The 22,849-nt window shown below is 36.0% G+C and overlaps 1 protein-coding gene across 1 annotated transcript; it reads left to right on the top strand.

Annotated features, from left to right (window-relative positions):
* Window positions 1–88: 88 nt before the first annotated feature.
* Window positions 89–21,946, top strand: LOC107696837 (protein kinase C delta type-like). The gene is made up of 16 exons (XM_016497346.1): window positions 89–208; window positions 11,172–11,298; window positions 11,442–11,708; window positions 12,999–13,164; window positions 14,225–14,256; window positions 14,543–14,628; window positions 15,821–15,950; window positions 16,063–16,163; window positions 16,375–16,462; window positions 17,037–17,167; window positions 17,248–17,421; window positions 18,474–18,565; window positions 18,714–18,776; window positions 19,347–19,674; window positions 19,816–19,944; window positions 21,572–21,946. Exons 2-16 carry the CDS (start codon window positions 11,190–11,192, stop codon window positions 21,728–21,730), a joined length of 2,055 nt encoding a protein of 684 aa, XP_016352832.1. The 5' UTR covers window positions 89–208; window positions 11,172–11,189; the 3' UTR covers window positions 21,731–21,946.
* The last annotated feature ends 903 nt before the right edge of the window (window positions 21,947–22,849 follow it).

Genomic DNA, 22,849 nt, shown 5'->3' with positions numbered 1-22,849 from the left:
CCGCTCTCTCTCTCTCTCTCTCTCTCTCTCTCTCTCTCTCTCTCTCTACCTGCCCGACGTCCCTCCTCCAGTATTGTCAAACCCCAGACAGGCAGTGAGCGGCTAAATACTTCCTCAAACACGCCGCGCCACTCATTCTGCTCTCAACTCACACAGCAGCAGTGAGAATACCAGACGAATTACTGAAACCTCTCGGACTTTTAAGTTGGTAAGTTATGTGCTTGCAACTTTTCACTTTTAGTGCGCTTTGTGGGTGCTTATAAATACGCCCATCGAGAGCGTAGAAATGACAGACAATGTATAACATGAAACATCCACGTTGTCCGCCAACAACCAATGGATTTCGTCGCATTTTCGATGTTGGTCTATCGGTCGCCGCGAGCATCCAGCGAAGTATCCAACAAATCTATATCTGACTCAGTGGAGACAATCCTAGACATTCGGTAACGAGAGATTAGCGACGCTTTTTTGGACAGGAAGTCGTTTAAATGTTTAATATCTTGTGTTCCCAAACATTCAAGTTCTGGAGAGGAAAAGAAACTTGCTAAATAGTTCTTTATTCGGCTTAGTTACGCTGTCCAGATACGCGGAAGCAGCAGCTGTACTTTTCAACAGTGTTTCATAGAATGCGCTGCCATAGTTATGTAAACATATAGAAAGACCAGAGTGGCAAGTGGCAACTCTTTCCCGCTCTAGCTCAAGTATACTGTCAAATGTACACCATTTTAAAATGTTACGAACAGTAAGTGTTGGCCTACTGTACGGTCTTGTTTTTCAAGTTCTTTGAGATGGCGATAGAGATAGAGATAGAAACTAACTAGTCTTAACCACAATGTATGACACGATATTAAAAGTAATGGATAAAATAAACTGCGCCGGATTCGCTTTCACGAACGTTTCAGAGGCGTCTTAATCATGGTTTCCATAGTTACCGCTATAGCCAGCGAGTTATTCAGAGGCGCTAGAGGTAAAATATATTTTGTCTTCAGGGAGATCAGGCTCTCCTAAACTAGTCAAACACATTGGCAATAGCTTTAAGTCAACTGTGCCATTTTTCTAAAGCAGGTTTATCTGTTTTTTCGAAAGCATTATCTGCCACCACAAAATGAGCAGTGACTATTATCTCTGACAATATTTACCAAACCATTCAGTATGACAACTGCACGATCTGTACATCCACCCTTAAAAACAAAGAGAACATGGGGAATATCTGTAGGCCTCAATGTGTGAGACATATGGTGGTAATGCTTTGTCATGTGTTCATTTTTTTAACAGAGTGTATTAAAAAAACGTGCATATTTGCATTAAAGGATTAGTTCACTTCCAGAATAAAAATGTCCTGATAATTTACTCACCCCTTTGTCATCCAAGATGTTTATGTCTTTCTTTCTTCAGTCGCAAAGAAATGAAGGTTTTTAAGGAAAACATTCCAGGATTATTCTCTATATAATGGACTTCAATGGGAACCAACGGATTGAAGGTCCAAATTGCAGTTTCAGTGCAGCTTCAAAGGGCTCTACACGATCCCAGCCGAGGAATAAGGGTCTTATCTAGCGAAACGATTGGTCATTTTCTTAAAAAAATAAACATTTATATACTTTTTAACCACAAATGCTCGTCTTGCACTAGCTCGACTTCACGCATTACGTAATCACGCTGGAAAGGTCACACGTGACGTAGGTAGAACCACCGACCCAGCGTTTACAAGGCTAACGTGCAAAAAAAGTCAAACGCCCTTTACAAAACAAGGTAAAACAACGATGTCGGATGATTGTGAAGTTGGAGGAGAAAATGAGATGGAGTTTTTCGCCCTACCTACCTTTCTGAACTGGAGTACACAGATGAGAGCTAACCAAGCGTTACCTTTCCAACGTGATTACGTCATGCGTGAATTTGCGGACTTGCATTTCGGAGCTAGTGCAAGATGTTTGCAAGATTTGTGGTTAAAAACATACAATATATACATTTTTATTTTTTTTAGAAAATGACTGATCGTTTTGCTAGATAAGACCCTTATTCCTCGGCTGGGATCATATTGAGCCCTTTAAAGCTGCACTGAAATGCAATTGGATCTTCAACCCGTTGGTTCCAATTGAAGTCCATTTTATGGAGAAAAATTCTGGAATGTTTTCCTCAAAAACCTTGATTTCTTTGCGACTGAAGAAAGAAAGACATGAACATCATGGATGACATGGGGGTGAATAAATGATCAGGAAATCTTTATTCTGGAAGTGAACTAAACCTTTAAGTATACTGAGTATGCAAATAACATTTGCAAGCAGTTGAGTACTACTGCACTTTTTCTTTTTTTTGATTATTTCATTCTTACATTTAGGCATGCACCAAAGTTGACACAGACAACAATTATTATTTTTATATTATGGCCAAAAACTGATATGATGGCGATATTAAACTAGCTTTATTAGTTTTGATGTGCCATGCACATGTGTCCGGTGTTGACACAGCTGTAGGTTGTTTATGGTCGCCAAAGAACGCTACAACTTGGTGCATTAATATAGAATTCAACTAATGTGAACTATTTTAAATATGATGCATCCATTTATGTTTATAGTTTAGTATTGTTTTGTTTTTACATCAAGTTTTGTGAAGTGCTTTTTACACTATACTTAAAGTTTGTCTGTTATTAATACCCATACAATTTGTTTTGCATTCATCAAGATGCAAATATGAAAAAAGAGAAAGTTGAAGAGTAAGAAGAGGAATGCCCTTTCGTTTAAAATTTATGTAAAACATATTTGTATATAACGTTTGTACTGCATATAAAACATTTTGAGACAATTTTTTCAAAAGCAACTTCAAACCAATACAGATAATAATAAATAATAAAAATCCCACTAATATGTCAATATTGATCATTAAAAAAAGTTGGCCAATTCTGGTACGGTCACAGATATATTGTGCATCCTTACTTGAAATGCATTGAAACTGAGCTTCTCTTTTTTGGTTGGCTACACTGCATTGCACCATTTTCTTACCAACCACAGACCTAATCATTTTTAATCTTTCCTTTTCAAGCACATGCACAAGCCACCATATTGCACCATTTTTTGTTCTTTCCTCTTTCACACATTCTCACTGGGTGTTTTGTTCTTGACATTAACCAGAGACTGCAGTAGTTTGTCTCTTTTGTTTCATTGTATAATGAATGCTTGTATGTCATCAGACTCTCTACTGTATGTCCACAACCTGTACAGTGAACCGAATCAACACATTGTTCTCAGCCAGAAGGCACATGTTAGTAAAGGTCTTAATCAACAGCAGGCACCTACTCTAAATTATTTATCTACCAAACTGCAGGGGAGAAGAAAGTAGCGATGATGGTGCGCCGTCACCATGTCTGTCAACATCAGTGTTGTTTCTGTAACACGCACAACTCTTTTACAAGCAAACACCATTAGAAGTGTTCAAACCTATCATCAGCTTTGTTTTGAGTTTTTTTCCATCATAGTGCCTCTGGCAAACACAAATACAGCACAAAATTGTTTTGTAAAGAGGCCCAGAGTGCAACACCTGACAGTATTGTTTGTGTTTTGTACATTTTGCATGTTATTACTCATCTTGTCTTGTTGTATCATTTTTGAACGCACAGCAACAGCAAAGGTCTGTTGCATACTTTTATGGTAGTGCACACACAGGCCGCTCTCTGTTGGTCTTGGATTAATGAAGCTTTTGTGAAGTGTGCGCAAGGCAGAAATGGACACCGCTCTTATTGCACAGACAGACAGGCAAGCTCAGCTTCACCTTTAGGTCGATATACCAACATACACACAATAATTTGTGCCCAATATTCTTGTCCAGAACAGTGCCTTGAGCGGATTTGAGTCCTAATATCACACACACACATTTGTAAGCAATGTAAGCAGTCACACAGTAAGCCCTGTTTCAGAGAGGAATTGGCTTTTCCACACTAACCTTGACCAACCATTGTGTGCTTTTGTGTGTGTGTGTGTGTTATAGGCGAGAGCGAGAGCGAGAGAAAGACAGAAGCATAGGGTCTCTTGTTTCTTAGCCTAAGGGAAGAGCGGGGTGAGAAATCAATGTTACACTAAAACGAATGTCACATGGCACTCAGCACTCATCTGACCTTGAAGTCACTGATCTCTTGCTCTCCATGTTTCTCTCCCTCTCTGTCGCTCTCTCTTCACACAAATGCTTCCTTGATGCGTGTTATTTTAACCCAGTAACGCTATGACATATGTGTAGAGAAGAAATGGTTTTGCTTGGTGTTATGCAACACACACACAATGACATTTTTTTTCTTGTATTCACTGATCGGTAACTGATTAAACTCACCTGCAGACATTTACATTTAATTCTAGATCTCGCTCACTAAAACTAGGATGCAAATTTTTATTTGTATTTGCTAAAAAGACTAGTTTTTCCAGTTTTAACTTGATAAACATGTTCTGGGTTGGGCTCTAGATTTTGACTTAATGAAAATGAACACTCTTTGTTCTTTTAATGGACGTTCTTTGTCTTATTGTGGATGATTCATTGATGCAGTCCAAAGAAAATATTTGTCTTACTTAAATCAAGGTAACATAATCTTCCTCTGAAATGTCATTCCACTGATGTTAATGATTTTATCCAATAGCAAAAAAACAAACAAAACAAACCTTGCATTCAGGTCTGACTCCATTCTGGTATGCAAGATTTACTTTTCACATTCTAACACTGATTAGATGGATAAGATAAAGACATGTCCTTTCACTTGCTGAATGTGAATTGTTTTACTTGAAAATACACTACTGATCAAAGGTTTGGCATCAGAAAGAATTAATAATTTTATTCAGCAAATACTTTGATCAATTAAACTGATCAAAAGTGACAGACGAGAATCTCTATTTCAAGTAAGTGCTTTATTTTCAACTTTCTATTCATCAAAGAATCCTGAAAAACAGATATCACAATTTCCATAAAATATAAAATAAAAAAAATATTTTAAAATATATTTTTTAGAAATATAGAAAGCATTAAACGTGTTTAACATTGATAATAATAAAAAAAGTTTCTTTAGCACCAAATCAACAAGAGTTTAAAAAAAAAATATGTTAAAAATATATTCTTTTCGGCTGATGTCACCAAGCCATCTTATTTTTCAAGCTCTCCCCTCAAATCACTTGTCCTATAGGAGCCACTTTTTACAATCCCAAAAAATTCTCTATCTGTCCGTTTTTTCTCGTATATCCTGTTTCACATTAATGTGCCACATTACAGAAGTAAAATGGAATGCAAACACCTTTTTTATTGACTTCAAACTGAGGATTTCACATTGCTAAACTGTATTATGAAGACTGCTATACACAGAGGGGGATTTTGGGAGCCTGGGGGATTATTTAAATTATTTTTGCTTCACGTTATAGTACAAATAGCAGGACGGTTCCTTAAACTCTGACTATGAACTCAGCTGTTTGTGTGTAATTCCATGAATACATATGCATTCCCAAGTGTGATTACAGGAAAATTCAACTGCACCATCCGGGCTAACAGGTTTCCTGGTGTTCTCTGAATCATGGCTGTACTCTCCTCTTATAAATTTACAGGTTATCTGCACCATGTTCACATTCTTTCTAAACTTTCTCAACTCTAAACCCCTGCATCACCAGTCTCATTTTCTGACCTAGCCTGTTTATTTGTTTTTGTTCTGTTCTTAAAGTGACAGTCTACCCTTTTTCATGCATATTATGCAGGCGAATTCAATACCATGAAATGGAGACCATAGTAATGAAAGATCTTGCAGTGCAAAGCAATTTCTAATTCTAAAACAGTGTCTATTTTAGGAAAAAGCAGCTGTGTTATCTATCATAAGTACACACGGCATTCTTTAGAATAAAATATATAGATGTTTTCAACCCATTGTTAGTCAAAATAGTTCAACTGCTTTGTTTTTTTTTTTACACACTATAATAAAAACAACCAATTTAAAGGGGTCCTATTATGCTTTTTTACAAAGTCTTGATTTTGTTTTGGGGGTGTAGTAGAACAGGCTCTCATACTAGGTTGTTCGAAAAACACATTATTTTTCACATATTTTACATTATTACAACACCTCTCCCCAGTCTGGCATGAACGGCTCGAATAGTTCCTGTATCAAATGAAGACCCGCCTTCTGAAATATGAAATGTGCTGTGATTGGTTAGCTGAGCCAGTGTGTGCTGTGATTGGTTAGCTGGGCCAGTGTGTGTTGTTGATTGGCAGCACTCAGCCTGGTCGGGAAATGTCACGCCCCTTACCATAGCCGCCTGCGAGCTTCAGTGTAAATATTGCGTCAAAATCAAATCAATTTGAGCGTGATTTAAACCCGGATGATTGTAACCACTCTAAGTTCGTCTGCCTTGGGAAAGCTAGCGTGTCTCCGACATAGTGATAACACTCGGTGCCTTCTCTAGTGCGGCTCAACCAGGTCTCAAGATCTTTTTTATGCTCAAACAGCAACATTACAGACTAACTAAAGTTGAAAAAGTGAAAAAGCATAATAGGAACCCTTTAAGTCAGAATGTATCTTTCTTACCAACATATCTTACAGTGATCTAAGATATAAGATCTTACTTTAATGCTACGTTTATAGTTTTTAGCGTTTTTATAATGAGATCATCTGGAATATATGTGCATGTTCCAGCCCAGTATTGAGCGAGAACAGTTTGGAGACTGTGTAGGAAGTTCAGAAAAAAGGTGAGCGGAGCAGCTTTCTGGTGCAGGATAGTAAACAGAGCGAGTCTTTTGTACAAGGCCAGCACTACGCACTGTAATTCTCACCAAACACCAGCACACAGAGAGAGATCTCCAGAACACAGCCTGTGTGAGCTGAGACTAATATCACACAGAAAGAAACACAGAATGTGTCTAATAGATAAAACCAGTGAAAGGTCAAAAACAATAGCGGGAGAAAATGTAGATAATTCATGTTTTCAGTCAATATGGATTTTTAAGCAGTGAATGATAAAAATCATAAAAGTGAAATCAGTTACAGTGCTTGTAGTATCTCAAATGAAAGCCCAATACCTTTATCTCAATGAATACATAAACGTGAAGTTGTAAAAGTTGAATGTGTGTGAGAGAGAAAAATCAAAAAGATAAGTGTAACTTTGCATTAATATGAATTTTCAGTCAGATTTCCTGAACACTTCTCCCAGTCTGCTATTGGTTGACCAAACAGAAAGTACCATTCCAAAACTACTCCATGGTTGAACCGGTGTTGCTGGCTTTGTTTTGTTTTAGCATGTTGGCTAACTTGAGTCCAAGTTCAATACAAGTGTCCAAAAATGACTTTTTTTTTTCATAGTGTACATATTGCAAAACAGAAGTATTGGAACATAAATTAGCAATAATAAAGCGGAGCTGATGGTAAAGCATTCAACTCACATTTGTTAGGTGTCTTAAGTGTGAAAAGTACTCTTTACTACTACTACTACTACAAAAAAAGAGTAAAATAATACAGATGTACGCAAAATGTGACACTTTGTTTACCATTTGGGGGGAAATCATAGTTAACTCATTAACTCATAGTTATCTTTGCACATTAAACTGGGATATAATAAATTATTTAACATGGGGGAAAAATTACATTTTACATCTACTTCACACGTAGCACCACACATGACATACTGTATATATACATTTACATTTAGTCATTTAGGAGACGCTTTTATCCAAAGCGACTTACAAATGAGGACAATGGAAGCAATCAAAATCAACAAGAGAGCAATGATATGCAAGTGCTATAACAAGTCTCAGTTAGCTTAACGCAGTACACGTAGCAAGGGTTTTTGTTTGTTGTTTTTTTTAATTACAGTGGGTACGGAAAGTATTCAGACCCCCTTCAATTTTTTCTGAATACTTTCCGTACCCACTGTATATAATAAATAAAAAGAAAACAGATAGAATAGAAAAAGAATAGAGCAAGCTATTTCGTATATACATATAGATATCGTGGCCATGACTTATTAATTTGTGAACACATTGTACATCCTTCGTTATAATTCCGTTAAATTGTGTCCATGAATTAGTAGGCTACAACAAACATTACCTAAAACAAGGGAACAAATAAATAAAGTGGGAACAAATTCTTAATTCATGGTCAAGATATCTTGTTTTCCCCCCTGTAGACCTATCTTAGGCAACTGTATCTGTAACATCTGTAACATCAACAGCTTGTGTGTCAATAACATAATGTCATCTGTAAGTTAGAACAGTTGCGTTGGTCTTCATTTTTGTGTGTTCTTAAAGATGAAGTGTTGCCTTAAGCGTTAGTGAGGATCTGACATTCCTCATCCTTCTACCTTAATCGTACGCATTTGTGTAATCTCATCATAATACATAACTTTATTAGTTTAGCACAAAAGCATGGCCGTTACCAGTTTTAACATCATAGGAGTTAAATGTAGTGCCATGCACACATTACCACATGTCTACATAGATAGGCATACCAGAGGGATGTGTGTTAATTAAGCAGCAACCGGTCTGGGTGTGAGGGAGGTGACCTCTCTTGACAGATTAATGGGCCGCAGAGGGAACTGAGGCTACTGAAAAGACACACACACACTGTCTGTTGAGACGGACACACTTATTCGTTTCATATTATTATTATTCATGACAAAATTTTGTAGTAATGATGTGTTTTCTATACACTTAAAACATGATTTGCAGAGTGATGAATGCACTAGCCTACATTAGTAAGGCTGTCAGTCATGTAGTTGAATAGCATAACAGTCTGGATTTTTAGCAAGCACATTGAACTTCCAGTATGCTGCTCAATGCTTTCTTTCTTCCCTCCCCCTTTCTACTTTTTCCTCATTTTCTCTCCATCCCCTCCCTTGCTGCATGGGCTCATTTTTCCACTCTCTCCAGGGACACATTTTTTCTGTAGTCATATGCATGTGAGTCTAAGAGGTTTATGTTTGACTGAGTAAACGTTTCATTAGTTGATATTAATGCATTTTTTTTTGGTCATAATATGTGTGTGTGTGGTCCCAGATTATCCTTAATCTTTCTCACTCTCTCTATTATAGATGTACATGTTTGAATATACAACACATCATCACCATGTAGAATAGAGAAGATAAAAACAAATATGGCCAGATTTTTTTCGCTTTGTATTTGTGAGTTTTTGTGTGGGAGCTTTTAAAGCTGGTTCCAATTATATCAATTTACCATTTAATGATGATATAATTCATGGAGTATTATGTCATTTGTGGAGCAAGGCTCTGTCACAACCTTTAGCAATGATCTAAATCTACTCTGTATCATTATTTAATACTGTGTTTGACACAGATTTAGTTCAAAATCAACCATTTTTAGGACAGTTTTAGGGCATGCAGTTTCTAAGCTTTGGAAACACCAAGTGTTTGAGAGCATGCTATCGTAACTACAGGTTTTCCCAATGAAACCTTCTGTATTTTGGGTTGTGGCTTAACTATGTATTCTTTATCAATCACATTGACTGAGATGCCCACATATAATGTCCTCTATCATTTTGTGGTGTTACATACACAGACTTACGTTTCTGGTTGCCTGCTCTGCTGATGTAAACAAGTCATGAGTGGTTTGAACACTTTGTTGGTGTGGAGCCGCTGGCCTAAAACTGGCAGATCAGCGTATGGATACATCTCGATTAGTCTCTCAGTACTCCGTCATGGGTGGTGTCACAAATGGTCCCACTTCTCCTGCTCTACATTTTGTCTTTCAGCGATAAGTCATGGGGCAGCGATAAAGATGCTGAAAGCTGCTTTATCAGTGTTTTAAGTTGAAGTGTGCCATTTTTCAGTGTTAAAGCACTTAATATGGAACTGTAGCATGAGTAAGCCATTTGTAGGTTGATTTTCCTGAACACTGTGGCTCTGTGGTGCTTTCAAAACAGTCTGTTTGAGCATTGCCCGACAACAGCAACAAGGATTCAGCCAATAGTTTGAGATTGGGGCGGAGCTATTTGTTTGTCTGACCAATGACAGATGAGTGGATGAGGAAACCTGTTTGATAACAAACTATAAGTACAAGTTTAAAAGTTTGTCTCCGCTAATGGCTTTCCTTTAATTAATATTGTGACTGATTCACTGTATACCAACTGCACTTGGAGTTTGTTTTTCATTCACCTCATTTTCCATTGTGTGCAGTGTGTGTGCAGTGTGTATCTGAACTCTTAATCCCAGCGATTAAACTGTGAAATCAAGTAAAGGTCTGCAGTTGGTCAGTTGTGCCCCAGAATCCTGTCAAAGCTCTGTGAGTCATTGTGTGTGCAGTAATTCCAGCAGGAATCTGGTCCTACCTGAGGGGTGGTATTGGAAAATGGCATGGCTATGAAAAATAACACATCATTTAGCTTCTACTCTACCATTGTGCCTATTAGGAAAATAAAACTAGCTGGTCAGCAGCAGTGAAAGTGATGTAAGCAGAACCATAAAAAAAAAGGAGTAGATTTCACATAGTTTTGCAAGTATTGGCTTGTCACAACAGGAAGTTGAAGCAATGATCCTGAAACTTTAGCAAATATTGAGAGTTTTATGAATAGTTCTTATAAAAGTTATGGAAAATATTATATACACTACCATTCAGCTTCGCCATCACAGCAAATAAATTACATTTTAAAATATATTCAAATAGAAAACAGTTATTTTAGATTCTATTAATATTTCGCAATATTACTGTTCTTACTATATTTTTGGTCAAATAAATGCACCCTTGTTGAGCATAAGAGAAAAAAACTTTTTCCCCGTACAACTTTTTTTGAGGTTTTGTGTAAAATCCTAAATATACAGTCATTTGAGTCCAATAAATGTGCTTGTTTTAAGTTTTTAAAATTTATTTAATTTTTTTTTGATATTTTCATTACAAATTATATTCTCAGCATAACAATTTTAAAATTATGAAATATGCATACATTTCAAAATTTCTCCACTGTATATCAGAAAGTATGAACTGTTTACTCCGTATAGCCCACATCCCTTTTATTCTCACAGATCTCTACATCACATTTTGCTCATCTTTTAAAAAATACTGCATTATATTTCTCTGCCTACCACTGATTATCTGTTTTGTCAAAGCAAGTGATGTTTCTGCTATTTATGAGAAAAAAAAACACATTTTCTCTGAGTAAGAGATGTCTGCCGACCTCCAGGAACCTATGAACTTCATCCATTTTTTTCTTTTGTATGTAGGCAGAGGGATCTCTCACCATGGCTCCGTTCCTGCGGATTGCCTTCAATGATTTTCACCTGGGAGACCTTCCCCCTATGACAGAGCAACCATTCTGTGCCATCAAGATGAAGGAATCACTCAGCACAGGTCAGTGAGGCTTTTAAACAGAGCGTAACGCTTTCTGCAAGGTAAAATTCAATGCAATGCTGCCTTAGAATTTGGCTTAAACGGGGAAACTTAGGATGGAATTATAATATCATTAGCATTTATTCCTCTCTTTGTCCACCCAGAGCGGGGGAAGACACTGGTCCAGAGGAAGCCCACTATGTACCCTGCGTGGAAATCCACATTTGACGCACACATCTATGAGGGCCGTGTCATACAGGTGGTCCTGATGAAAACGGCAGAGGAGGCTTTGTCGGAGGCCACGGTCGGGGTCTCTGTCATTGCTGAGCGCTGCAAAAAAGGAAATGGTCGTGCCGAGTTTTGGGTCGACCTGCAGCCTTCTGGGAAGGTGATGATGTCTGTCCAGTTCTTCGTAGAGGATTCAGACCAAGGTGAGTACATGTAAGCATATGTACTGTACCGTTCAAACGTTTTTTGGGGTTAGTAAGGTTTTGTAATGTTTTTGAAAGAAGTCTCATTCGAAGTTTATTTGATCAAAAATACAGTAAAAACTGTTTTGAAGATATTTTGAAATATTATTACAATTTTTCTATTTGAATATATTTTAAAATGTAATTTAGTCCTGTAATGACAAAACTGAATTTTCAGCAGCCATTACTCCATGCTTCAGTATCAAATGATCCTTGGGAAATAATATAAAATAGAAATCTTTTACATATAACATTTATAACTGTGTTTACAGTCACTTTTAGTCAGTTGAATGGATCCTTGCTGAATACAATTATTTATTTATTTCTACGCCATATTTATTATTTTCTTACTGAACCCAAACTATTGAAAAGTAGTAACGGTGGTATTTTTCCCAACCCTTTTTTAGACGACTAGATTAATAGAGAACTTTTTCTGATCCAAGTTCTGTCTTGATTAGCAAAAAGTAATATTTTTAAAACATGAATTTAAAACTATGGAAGGCCCATTTCTGTAAGCAGTGTCTACTCCCTGCTTCGCTTTGTTCCACTCTGGTTTTCCCCTGTTTCTTTAAATTCAGTCTTCTCTTTTTTCCATTATCTCACCACCCTCAGATACCAGCTTAGTCCTGTCAGCTGGTATATGTCCTGTCTGTTTACTCATGCATCTTACTCATATTTTCATGCTGGTCCTCTTTCTGGCAGCTTATTATTTTTTTTTATATTATAGCAGATTTGCTTTTTGTATCTCACTGTGTACTACCAGTGTTTACTGTAAGAATGTTTATTGTCAAGACTTTGAACTCAACAATAACTGGTGTCAAATATTGTGACACTCTGTGGTAACACACAGAGGGCAAAACCATCAATCTCAACCCGTGAGAGTTTTGTTTAGTTTTGTTACTTTTGTAACTCTTGGCAGGAAATGAGCTGATAGTGATCTATAAAAATGCTGAAGGCACCATAAACAGAAAAGTCATTATGCACCCCATAAATATGTTTAGTATCTTAAAGTCAATGTTTAGGCATAAGGTACTAATAAATATCCCATTTAGGCATATTTAGTCCAGAAATGAAAATTCTGTTTATATTTAATAAATAGGCTTCTGTTTATATTTTATACATATTTAATTTTGGGTGAAATATCATATAGCAATCTAATTTAATATTAATGTGCAAGGAAAGTTCATTTTAATTCAGTGACTAGAAATAAACTGTCTATTTCAAATGACACTGTTTTGACCTTCTTCACAGAATCAAAGTCCTCAGTGACTGGGAAAGAGGAAGACGGCGTCCTCACAATAAACAGAAGGAGAGGAGCCATCAAACAGGCCAAAGTTCACTTTATCAAGAACCATGAGTTCACAGCCACCTTCTTCAAACAGCCCACCTTCTGCTCGGTCTGCAGGGAGTTTGTGTGGTTAGTATATAAATAAATGAATTAAAGAAAACAAATAGAAATACAGTGACACTTTTTTTGCACAGTGATCTCCCCATGTCTAATAGCTTCTGTGCATGGTAACAGTAAAAATTACCATTTCATAACCAGATTTTGTCTTTAGAAGAATTTTGTCACTTTTTGTTGCCGCTATGATGCTAGATTGTTGTGGGTGGTTGCCAGGGCTTTGCTAGGCGTTTTTTGGGCATTTCTAGGTCAGAAGAGCCCTTGCACATACGTTTTTTGCACTTTTTTCACATTATAAAATCCACAATTGAAAAATTTGATTTTTTTTAGAGGTATCATTTCCATAGCAAAACAATACAGGAAAAGTTAGATGCAAAATACTTGGATTTTTGAGGTTAGCATAATGCTTTGGGATCTAGGCTGTAAAAGCAAAGGTTGCAGGTTCAATACCAAATTGGAATGACCCAGAAACTGAAGAATTACTGAGATTACAAAGCAGCTCTGATGTGCCCTTAAACAAGGTACTTTTCAGTCAAAGTGATGCATAGTTTATAATTGGCATACTATAACAGGTTAGTCCAGGGAGCCAGGAGCCAGCGAGATCAGTCACAAATAGTCAGTAAGAAAATATTGCAAGAAAATATTAGTTCATCACTATCAGAAATCTGAAATGATTCCAAATTGCATCTCACGTAGGCATAACTGAAAGTAATCTTAAGCAGCCAGAAGAGTCTGGCAGCAATAATCTTAGTGTGTGTGTGATTGCAAGTCGTAGTATTGGATAGCATCTGTGTTTGTGTGCGCAAGCAAGTGCACTCGGACTGTCCTCTGATATTTCAGCCGCCTCAGCAGAGTCCCTCGGGCTGTCTCTTTCCTGTGCAGTGTGAGACAGATTGTTATGCCTTAGTGCTTTGTTCACGCTGTGTACAGTATATAAATGTATATGTATTGGAGAGAGTCAGTGCTCCAGATTCTCCCTAATAAGAGTTTTAAATTTATACCATTTGTGTACTAACTCATTATCACCCGGTGTGTACAAATATCAATACTCCAACACACTCTTTTTGCATTCCAGGGGTCTCAACAAGCAGGGCTACAAATGTAGGCGTAAGTATCTTCACAGCTTTCTCAATCTTTTGTAGACACTCCCATTTGGTTCTCAGTAAGGACACACATTATACATGTTAGTCGATTTGTTCCTTGAACAACAGATTAGTAATTTAATGTTACATTTTGACCTGGTTTTTCTATGTGCCACATAAATGATCCTCCTGTGGAATTAACATAATGGGCTCTTTTTAAATCTGTTTTTAATCAGATATGTTGTACTATTAAATGAATTAAAAGGTAATTTGCACACATTAAACCTTACTGCCCCCTTGCTATTTTCCAGAATGCAATGCAGCCATTCACAAGAAGTGCATTGATAAGATCATTGGGAGATGCACAGGAACAGCAACCAACAGTCGAGATACAGTGGTAAGCATTAGTGTTCTGAACCTCCGACATAGAAACACACTTGATCAGCAAGGGGTCCGTGATCATGAGAGGGTCCAAAGCAGTTCTGTCGGGAGGCCTCCAATTGTTAAAGGATCTGAAATCAATTTTTTATAAAAAAAAAAACTACAACTTTTACTTTTACAATATTAGGTTATTTTATTTAATATACAGTATATTGTGTATATAATGTATCATGGTTTCCACAAAAATATTAACACAATATCACAATAATAATATGAAATGATACTGATAAATAATAAAACATGTTTCTTGAGCACCAAATCAGCATATAATATCAAAATCAGAATAATTTCTGAAGGATCATGTGACAATAAAGACTGGAGTAATGGCTGCTGAAAATTCAGCTTTGCCTTCACAAGAATAAATTACATTTAAAAATATATTACAATAAAAATTGTAATTGTAAATTGTAAAATAAAGTTATTTTAAATTGTAATGTACTGTATTTTTTATCAAATAAATGCAACCTTGATGAGCATAAGAGACGTGTGACTTGTAGTGTATATATATTTATACATGTATAAATATCTCTGCATATATGTATTATATGTGACTCTTTACATTGATGTAATATTTTAGAATATTGTTATTGCTATTGTAAATAAGTATTATAATATATGATTATGTTATGACTTTGCACTCTAAATATCATAACAAAGTATCTAAATACATTAATATGCGTTAATATGCATTAAAATGCATCTCTCTGATGCCAGCCTTAACTGTTTTGGGTCAAGGACTTTTAACAAGGACGTTCTGAAGAAAGAAACATTCACTTGCAGTTCCAAAGGGCTGGTCCTTGTTTCCAATCCCAATAGCAAACTGAGCAAGGATCAGAGTCTGTCAGTAATCAATAGAAGGCCAAGACATTGTAAAAGTAGAGCAGCCGTGTCAAAATATGTCAGGGTAACTAAACTAAACACAGGCCATTTTAGCTTCTTACATCCAACGTCAATGCTCAACATCTTGGCATGGAGAGACAATCAAAAGTTGTTTAGCAGTACTTTGGTCGAGAGTCTCTGATGGGCAGTGGGCAGCTCTGGGGTCCATGAGGCTAGGAAGGACCTCTCCTTGAAAGGGTACCATAAGGCGTTGTAGATGTTGCATTTAGATTCAGTCTGGTGCTGATGGTCTGTTTGTACTTCTGCAGTTTCAGAAGGAGCGCTTTAAGATCGACATGCCACATCGTTTCAAGACCCATAACTACATGAGCCCGACCTTCTGTGACCACTGTGGGAGTCTGCTGTGGGGAATGGTCAAACAAGGCCTCAAGTGTGAAGGTAAGGAAGACGTTTTCTTGATTGTTGTCTTTCATCTGTTTTCCCTTTCTTTTTGTTTCTTCTCTGTCTCTTTCTCTGTTAATATCTAATGCAACTAACTCCCTCTGTTCAGAATGTTGCATGAACGTTCATCATAAATGCCAGGGCAAAGTCGCCAACCTCTGCGGAATCAACCAGAAGCTCCTGGCTGAGGCTTTGACTCAAGTTAGCCTGGTAAGTGATTCAACCAGTCAACCTCGGCTTTTTTTCAAGACATTTGCAGTAACAATTTGTTTTTATAAACCTAAAAGATTACATTATTTTTTGGGTTTTCATGGGTTCGTTCATATGAAGCATTATGCTGTTCTCTGCATCAGTATATAACAAAATCCCAGAAATAAAGCACACAAAATCTAACGTGTACTGTTTCATTGATTGTGTTTAGAAATCTTCCACAAAGCGTCCAGATCCCTCTCTGTCGGAAATTGGAATCTATCAAGCCGTAGATAAAAACATGCCAGTGGACCCTAGTGGTGAGTTTGCATTACTGCATATTTCCTATTGCAATATTGCTTCCCTTAGCTTTGGTACTTTGTATTAGATTAGCTTTCATTTTATTTGAATATAAAGTGGCCCCAAAACGTTTCACACTTAAAACTTTCATAAATTTAATTTAATTAGATACAAAATATCAAACAAAGTGGCATCTGCTAAGAAATAGTTTTTCTCACCCGTGTCATTTTTGCAGCTGGTGTCACTGTGAGTTTTATTGGATGTATGAAATCACTTCCCCTCAAATTCACTTTCTGTGGCCTCTAATCAAAATCTAAAGAAAAGGATCTTGTTTTAGTGTTATTTTTGTATCTTTGAGATACTTACATAGTTTTATAGATATTTTGAATGATGCTATTTTATTTTAGTATTTTTTTATTTTCTGCTTTTATTTTCATTTGAGTAATTTTGTGGTGTTTTCTGTTTGTGGTGTCATCTTTTTCTATTACAATCAACATTTATTTTATTTCAACTTATACCCTTGTCTTGTGTTTATCAATGTGTGGAAACTGGTGTATATTTGTCTATATGTATATTTGTGCTTATAAATATTAGTGGAGGGCTCTCAGTATGGAAAACTGTGGGACAATACGACCCCTGCCTCTCCCAGCACCACCATCACACCCCGCGTCTCCATAAGCAACTTTGTGTTCCACAAGGTACTAGGCAAAGGCAGCTTTGGAAAGGTAAGAAACCCACAATATACAGATTTCTGCATTGTATTATAATGAAGTCCTGTCTTTAAACCGTTCCCATGTTCTATCAGGTGATGCTCGCTGAGCTCAAAGGAAGGGGAGAATATTTTGCTATAAAGGCCCTGAAGAAGGATGTGGTGCTAATGGACGATGACGTGGAGTGCACAATGGTGGAAAAAAGAGTGTTAGCATTAGCCTGGGAAAACCCTTTCCTCACACACCTCTACTGCACCTTTCAGTCGAAGGTGAGCATTCTTCCAAATAATAACATGTTACACATACACTACAATTCGAAAGTCTGGGGTCTCTCTTATTCAGCAAGGATGCATTAAATTGGTCAAGAGTGACAGTAAAGATGTTTATACTGTTACAAAAGATTTCCATTTCAAATAAAAGCTGTTGTTTTCAACTTTCTATTCATCAAAGAATTCTGAAAAAAAAAAATGTGTCATGGTTTCCAACTGTTTTCAACATTGACAATAAAAAATGATTCTTAAGCACCAAATGAAAATAATTTTTGAAAATTTAGCTTTGCCATCACAGGAATGGATTGCATACTAAAATATGTTAAAATAGAAAACAGTTTTTTTTTTTAATTGCAGTAATGTTTCACAATATTACAGTTTATAGAGACTTCTTTCAAACATTAAAAAAATCTTACCAACCCCAAACTTTTAAACAGTAATCTATACAAAGACGTACAAAGACATACACTAATATGTCCCAAATATAGTTGCAATGATTATCTAGAAGACTGCATTATATGTCTAATATTTTTTGTTGTTTTAGTGTTGCTAAAAGTTTAAATACATTCGAGTTCTGAATATGGAATGTGGTCGTGCAAAGAGAAGTCTCTTCCTGTCAAATGACGCAAATCAATGGTTAGAGCAATGCAATTGCAGAAACAAAGCTTTGTTATCATTTCCATAATGTATGCTGAAGAACTCGTTCCTCCCGTTAAGTTTCCGTGACTGTCGGGATTCAATCAACACGTCAGCCTGCTTGGCATGTTTGAGGGTCAGTGGGTTTGACATCAAACATTATGAGAATGACATGGAATGTTGTAAGCACAAAATAACAGGTTCTGAAACAGTCCAGAAATGTATTGAGGGGAATAGCACAAAATACTTGGCACTATGTGAAATTGCCTTGCCTGCAGCTTTGATTTTCCTTGTTTGGCAGGCTCACAAGAAATATCTAAATGAAATGATGTGTTATGGTCATTCCTTCCAGTAAAATATATTGTCACAATCCATAATCTCTCAATAATGATGATGATCTGTGTGTTTATCAATAGGAGCACTTGTTCTTTGTGATGGAGTATCTGAATGGAGGAGATCTGATGTTCCACATTCAGGATAAGGGCCGTTTTGATTTGTACAGAGCCACGTGAGTGACATCCGTTCTGAATAAATGATCTCAAAACTGTTAAACAATTGCTGTAGCATATCTATACTGTTTATCTTCCATAATCAAGAAATAATGTTTTTTGTGAAAAAACAGTAAGTGTTTTGGTCAAATCGGTTTCCTGTCACAGGTTTTATGCTGCTGAAATCGTCTGTGGACTACAGTACCTCCATTCTAAAGGAATTATATACAGGTATATACATTGTATAATTACTGTATATACAGTACATTATATAAGGTTCCTTGTTGTGATTTTTCTTTTTTTGATTGGGTCAGTGAGATTTTGTATTTAATAGTTTTATTATTTCAATTAAATGCTGTTCTTTTCAACTTTCTAATCATTAAGGAATCCTGAACAAAATGTATCACAATTTACACAATACTATTAAGCAGCGCAACTATTTTTTAACATTGATAATAATAAGAAATGTATCTTGAGCACCAAATCAACACATTAGAATGGTTTATGACGGATCATGTGAATGAAGACTAGAGTAATGATTTGCCATCACAGGGTTAAATTATATTTTAAAATACTTTTTTTTTTTTTTTTTTTACAATATTTTGTAATTATATTTTACAATATTACTGTTTTCAATTTTGTATTACAATTTTGTGTTAATTTATATATCATGTACAAGTAATTTAGCAGAAAGTTGCTCTTTTCCATACAATGAAAATTACCAAACAAAAATGGGCCATAAAAGTCCATATGAATTACATTTCTCAAATGGACCTCATGCCTGTTTTTCTGTCTAATCAGAGATTTAAAGTTGGACAATGTGATGCTGGATATTTATGGACATACTAAGATTGCAGACTTTGGGATGTGCAAAGAGAACATGCTTGAAGAACACAGAGCAACCACGTTCTGTGGCACACCAGATTATATAGCTCCTGAGATCCTGCTGGGACAGAAATACAGTTTCTCTGTGGACTGGTGGTCGTTTGGCGTGCTGCTCTACGAGATGCTGATCGGCCAGTCGCCGTTCCAGGGCGATGATGAGGATGAGCTGTTCGAGTCGATCCGCATGGATGTACCTCACTACCCACGGTGGATTACCAAAGAGACCAAAGACCTGCTGGAGAAAGTGAGTCTGACCCACTGATTTATCCTAATGAACACCGTCAGCACCGATGCTTTATGGAGTCATTTATTTGTACTGGCCCGCCACCCTTGCAGGAAATTTATGTTGTCAGAATTTAAATCTGTGTCTTCTACATTTTCACAGTTATTTGAGCGGGATCCAACTCGGCGGCTTGGTGTTGTGGGAAATATCCGTGGACATGCCTTCTTCAAGACAATCAATTGGCCTGCTCTGGAGAAACGAGAGGTGTCTCCCCCATTCAAGCCAAAAGTGGTACAATTCTGATTTGAACTGATTTACTATTAAAAATGGCTTTCCTTCCTTGCTACTTTAAAATAAAATGTAAATAATAGATGAAAATTCTTAAATGCTTGCTCGGCTGAAATAAAAATAAATGAATGCTAAATAGAAATATATATATATATATATATATATATATATATATATAAAATGACAAGCTTAAACTAAAATTAAATTAAAAACTAAAATTATGAAAATAAACGCAAATTCAAAATATTAATAACTACTATAATAGTATATAAATAATACTAAAATAACACTGCTATGAGTGGTGTTAAGAGAGGTTTCACCTTCATGCATTCATCTTATCATTGAATCTGATTCATTGCATCATTCAAAGTAATGCAATATAAAGGTAAATAATGAAAAGCGAGGTCTGTTTGTGTTTTATAGCTTATTGCTGTACTCTGAAACAAAAGGCAGTAGCAAAATATCTGTCATAAATGTTTAGCTAGTGTAGCATTCATGGCTGAAAACTTGTGAAGAAGTTAATGATAAACCAATAACCTTTGTCTTATGTGTGCTCTAATGATGACATTACAATAACTGGAAATGTCTTTTAAAGAGGCTGTATCATGTCATGTGCAATCAAATTTTCCTTGATCTGTTGAGATAAGAGTTGGATTTATGATGGAAAAAAATACTGTAACTTTCAGAAATCATCAAAACCTCCTTCCCAGTCCAAGTGGACAATTTATTCAGCAAGTTACTGACGTCAGGCTGATGAATAGATTGCCACATTTATATTATACTGTACGTCATCAGTGCCTATTTGGTATTCAGAAACTTGACCTGCCCTGTCATGGTACTATTATTCCTTCAAACAAATATTAGTATTCCTAAATTGCATAAGAATTAATGATAAAAGTCAAATGAGGGGAAATCTTACAAACCTTGTTTTTTTTTTTGGCTGTGTGTAGCACCTACTTCTCTGCATATCTTTTGGTAGAATCACAACATTAGGAAAGGGTGTCTGAATTTATTTTTTTAACAGGGTCCCTGATAATTTCAGGGTGGCCTCTGGAATCTTAACAGTTTGAGCAGCACATTATAGTGTAGATTGTTTTGTGAATCACAATGTACACTAATGATCAAAGGTTTGGGGTCAGTTAGACTCTAAGGAAATTAGTGCTTTTATTTAGTAAGGATGCATTAAATTGATCATAAGTGACAGGAAATATATTTATAATCTTACAAAAATAAATCTTTGTCATTTAAATGCTGTCAAAAAACTATTAAACCGCACAGATGTTTTGAATATTGATGATCATTAGGAATGTTTTTTGAGGACCAAATCAGCATTTCAGAATGATTTCTTAAAGTTCATGTCAAGACTTCATTAAAAAAAAATGTAAAGACTTCTTTGAAAAAAAAATCTGAACCTAAATGTTTTAAAGGTAGCGTAATGTAGAGCTTTTTTAGTTCTACCAAGCTCTGTGTTAAGGGTTCTTGGCGTTTTTTGTTAATTCTGCTCATGTGAAAAAACACAACAGACACCCACGACACACCAGACAAAAAATGAAGTAGGATATGAGCCCTTTAACAGACTTGAAAGTTACTTCAGGATTATTTTCTGACATCTCTCTTCCTCTACTTGCAGAAATCCCCCAATGACTGTAGCAACTTTGACCGGGAGTTCCTCAGTGAGAAGCCCCGTCTCTCTCAAAGTGACAAGAACCTGATAGACTCTATGGACCAGTCTGCCTTTGCTGGTTTCTCTTTCATTAACCCCAAAATGGAGACCATTCTGGAAAAATAAGACATTCTGACCTGGATAAATAAGACACTCTAAACCTGCCCAACTCAAATCAGAAATGGCGTACAGGAGCCAAGATTTCGACCAGTGTTACACTTGTTATACTGTCTGGATGGTCCAAATAGATAATGCTGTATTTATGTCGTCTTTAATCAAATGATCAAAACTTTAAATCAAAAATGTATTTGATGATGTACTATATTTGTAATTGTAATATCCCTAACATAGATATATATGTATACATGTTCATGTGATTAAAAAAAATACCCTTACTATCATACACACATCCACACAAACAGACAAGAAGGGATTATAGAAACCCAAAAGAAAGGGACTGTATATTTTAGTCCGTTTAATATGCTGGGACTTTGCAATTTGACTGAATAGTGGCCTTCTTAACACTCTTGAATCCTTCTTGTTTGCCCTCATACAATGTTTAATTGTTAAACATAGAGGGTAAACCAAGAAGGTTCGTTTGTGGGATGATTTGGTGTTCATTTTTTTGTATCTATCTTTTCTTGTTGATCTGAAACAAGTTTTACATTCTAAGTTTTAACTTTAAGGTGCTGATTTTGCCAGCGTGAGCTGGGCAGGCACAAAATAGTGTTTTTTTTTTTCACTATGGATCTATAAATAATGTAAGTCTTGTGTAGGTGAACCTAAAACCTCTGCAATATGACAACCTAGAAATATCAATGTCTTGCTAGACATATTGTTTATCCATTGGGTTACTTTTATGGTACTGTAATAAGTAGTATATTGGTACAGTATATTGTTGGGTGGAGGATATACAGCTGAGCAAGTTAGAGTATAAATATATGGACTATTATTTAATGTTGATAATTTAATAAAGTATGATACTGTATATAACAATATATGTATATTGTTCTGAACTGTTGTTGTTACTGGAGGTAATAATGAACCGTTTTTTTTACACTGAATTTACTCGGAACTCAACACCATTAAAGGTTTCTTCAACTTTATTTTTTTTAACTTTATTGTCGTGTTTGTTGCACCTTCATTCATGTAATCATACTTTCTACAAACATGTCATACCACCACTGCCTTTAAAATTAATAACCTTAAAAGGAGATCCCATATTAACTGAGGTTCAGAAACTTT

This window comes from Sinocyclocheilus anshuiensis, unplaced genomic scaffold, assembly GCF_001515605.1.
Source record: "Sinocyclocheilus anshuiensis isolate Anshui unplaced genomic scaffold, SAMN03320099.WGS_v1.1 scaffold710, whole genome shotgun sequence".
In the NCBI taxonomy this organism is placed as follows: domain Eukaryota; kingdom Metazoa; phylum Chordata; class Actinopteri; order Cypriniformes; family Cyprinidae; genus Sinocyclocheilus; species Sinocyclocheilus anshuiensis.
This window is presented reverse-complemented; position numbering and strand designations above follow the sequence as displayed.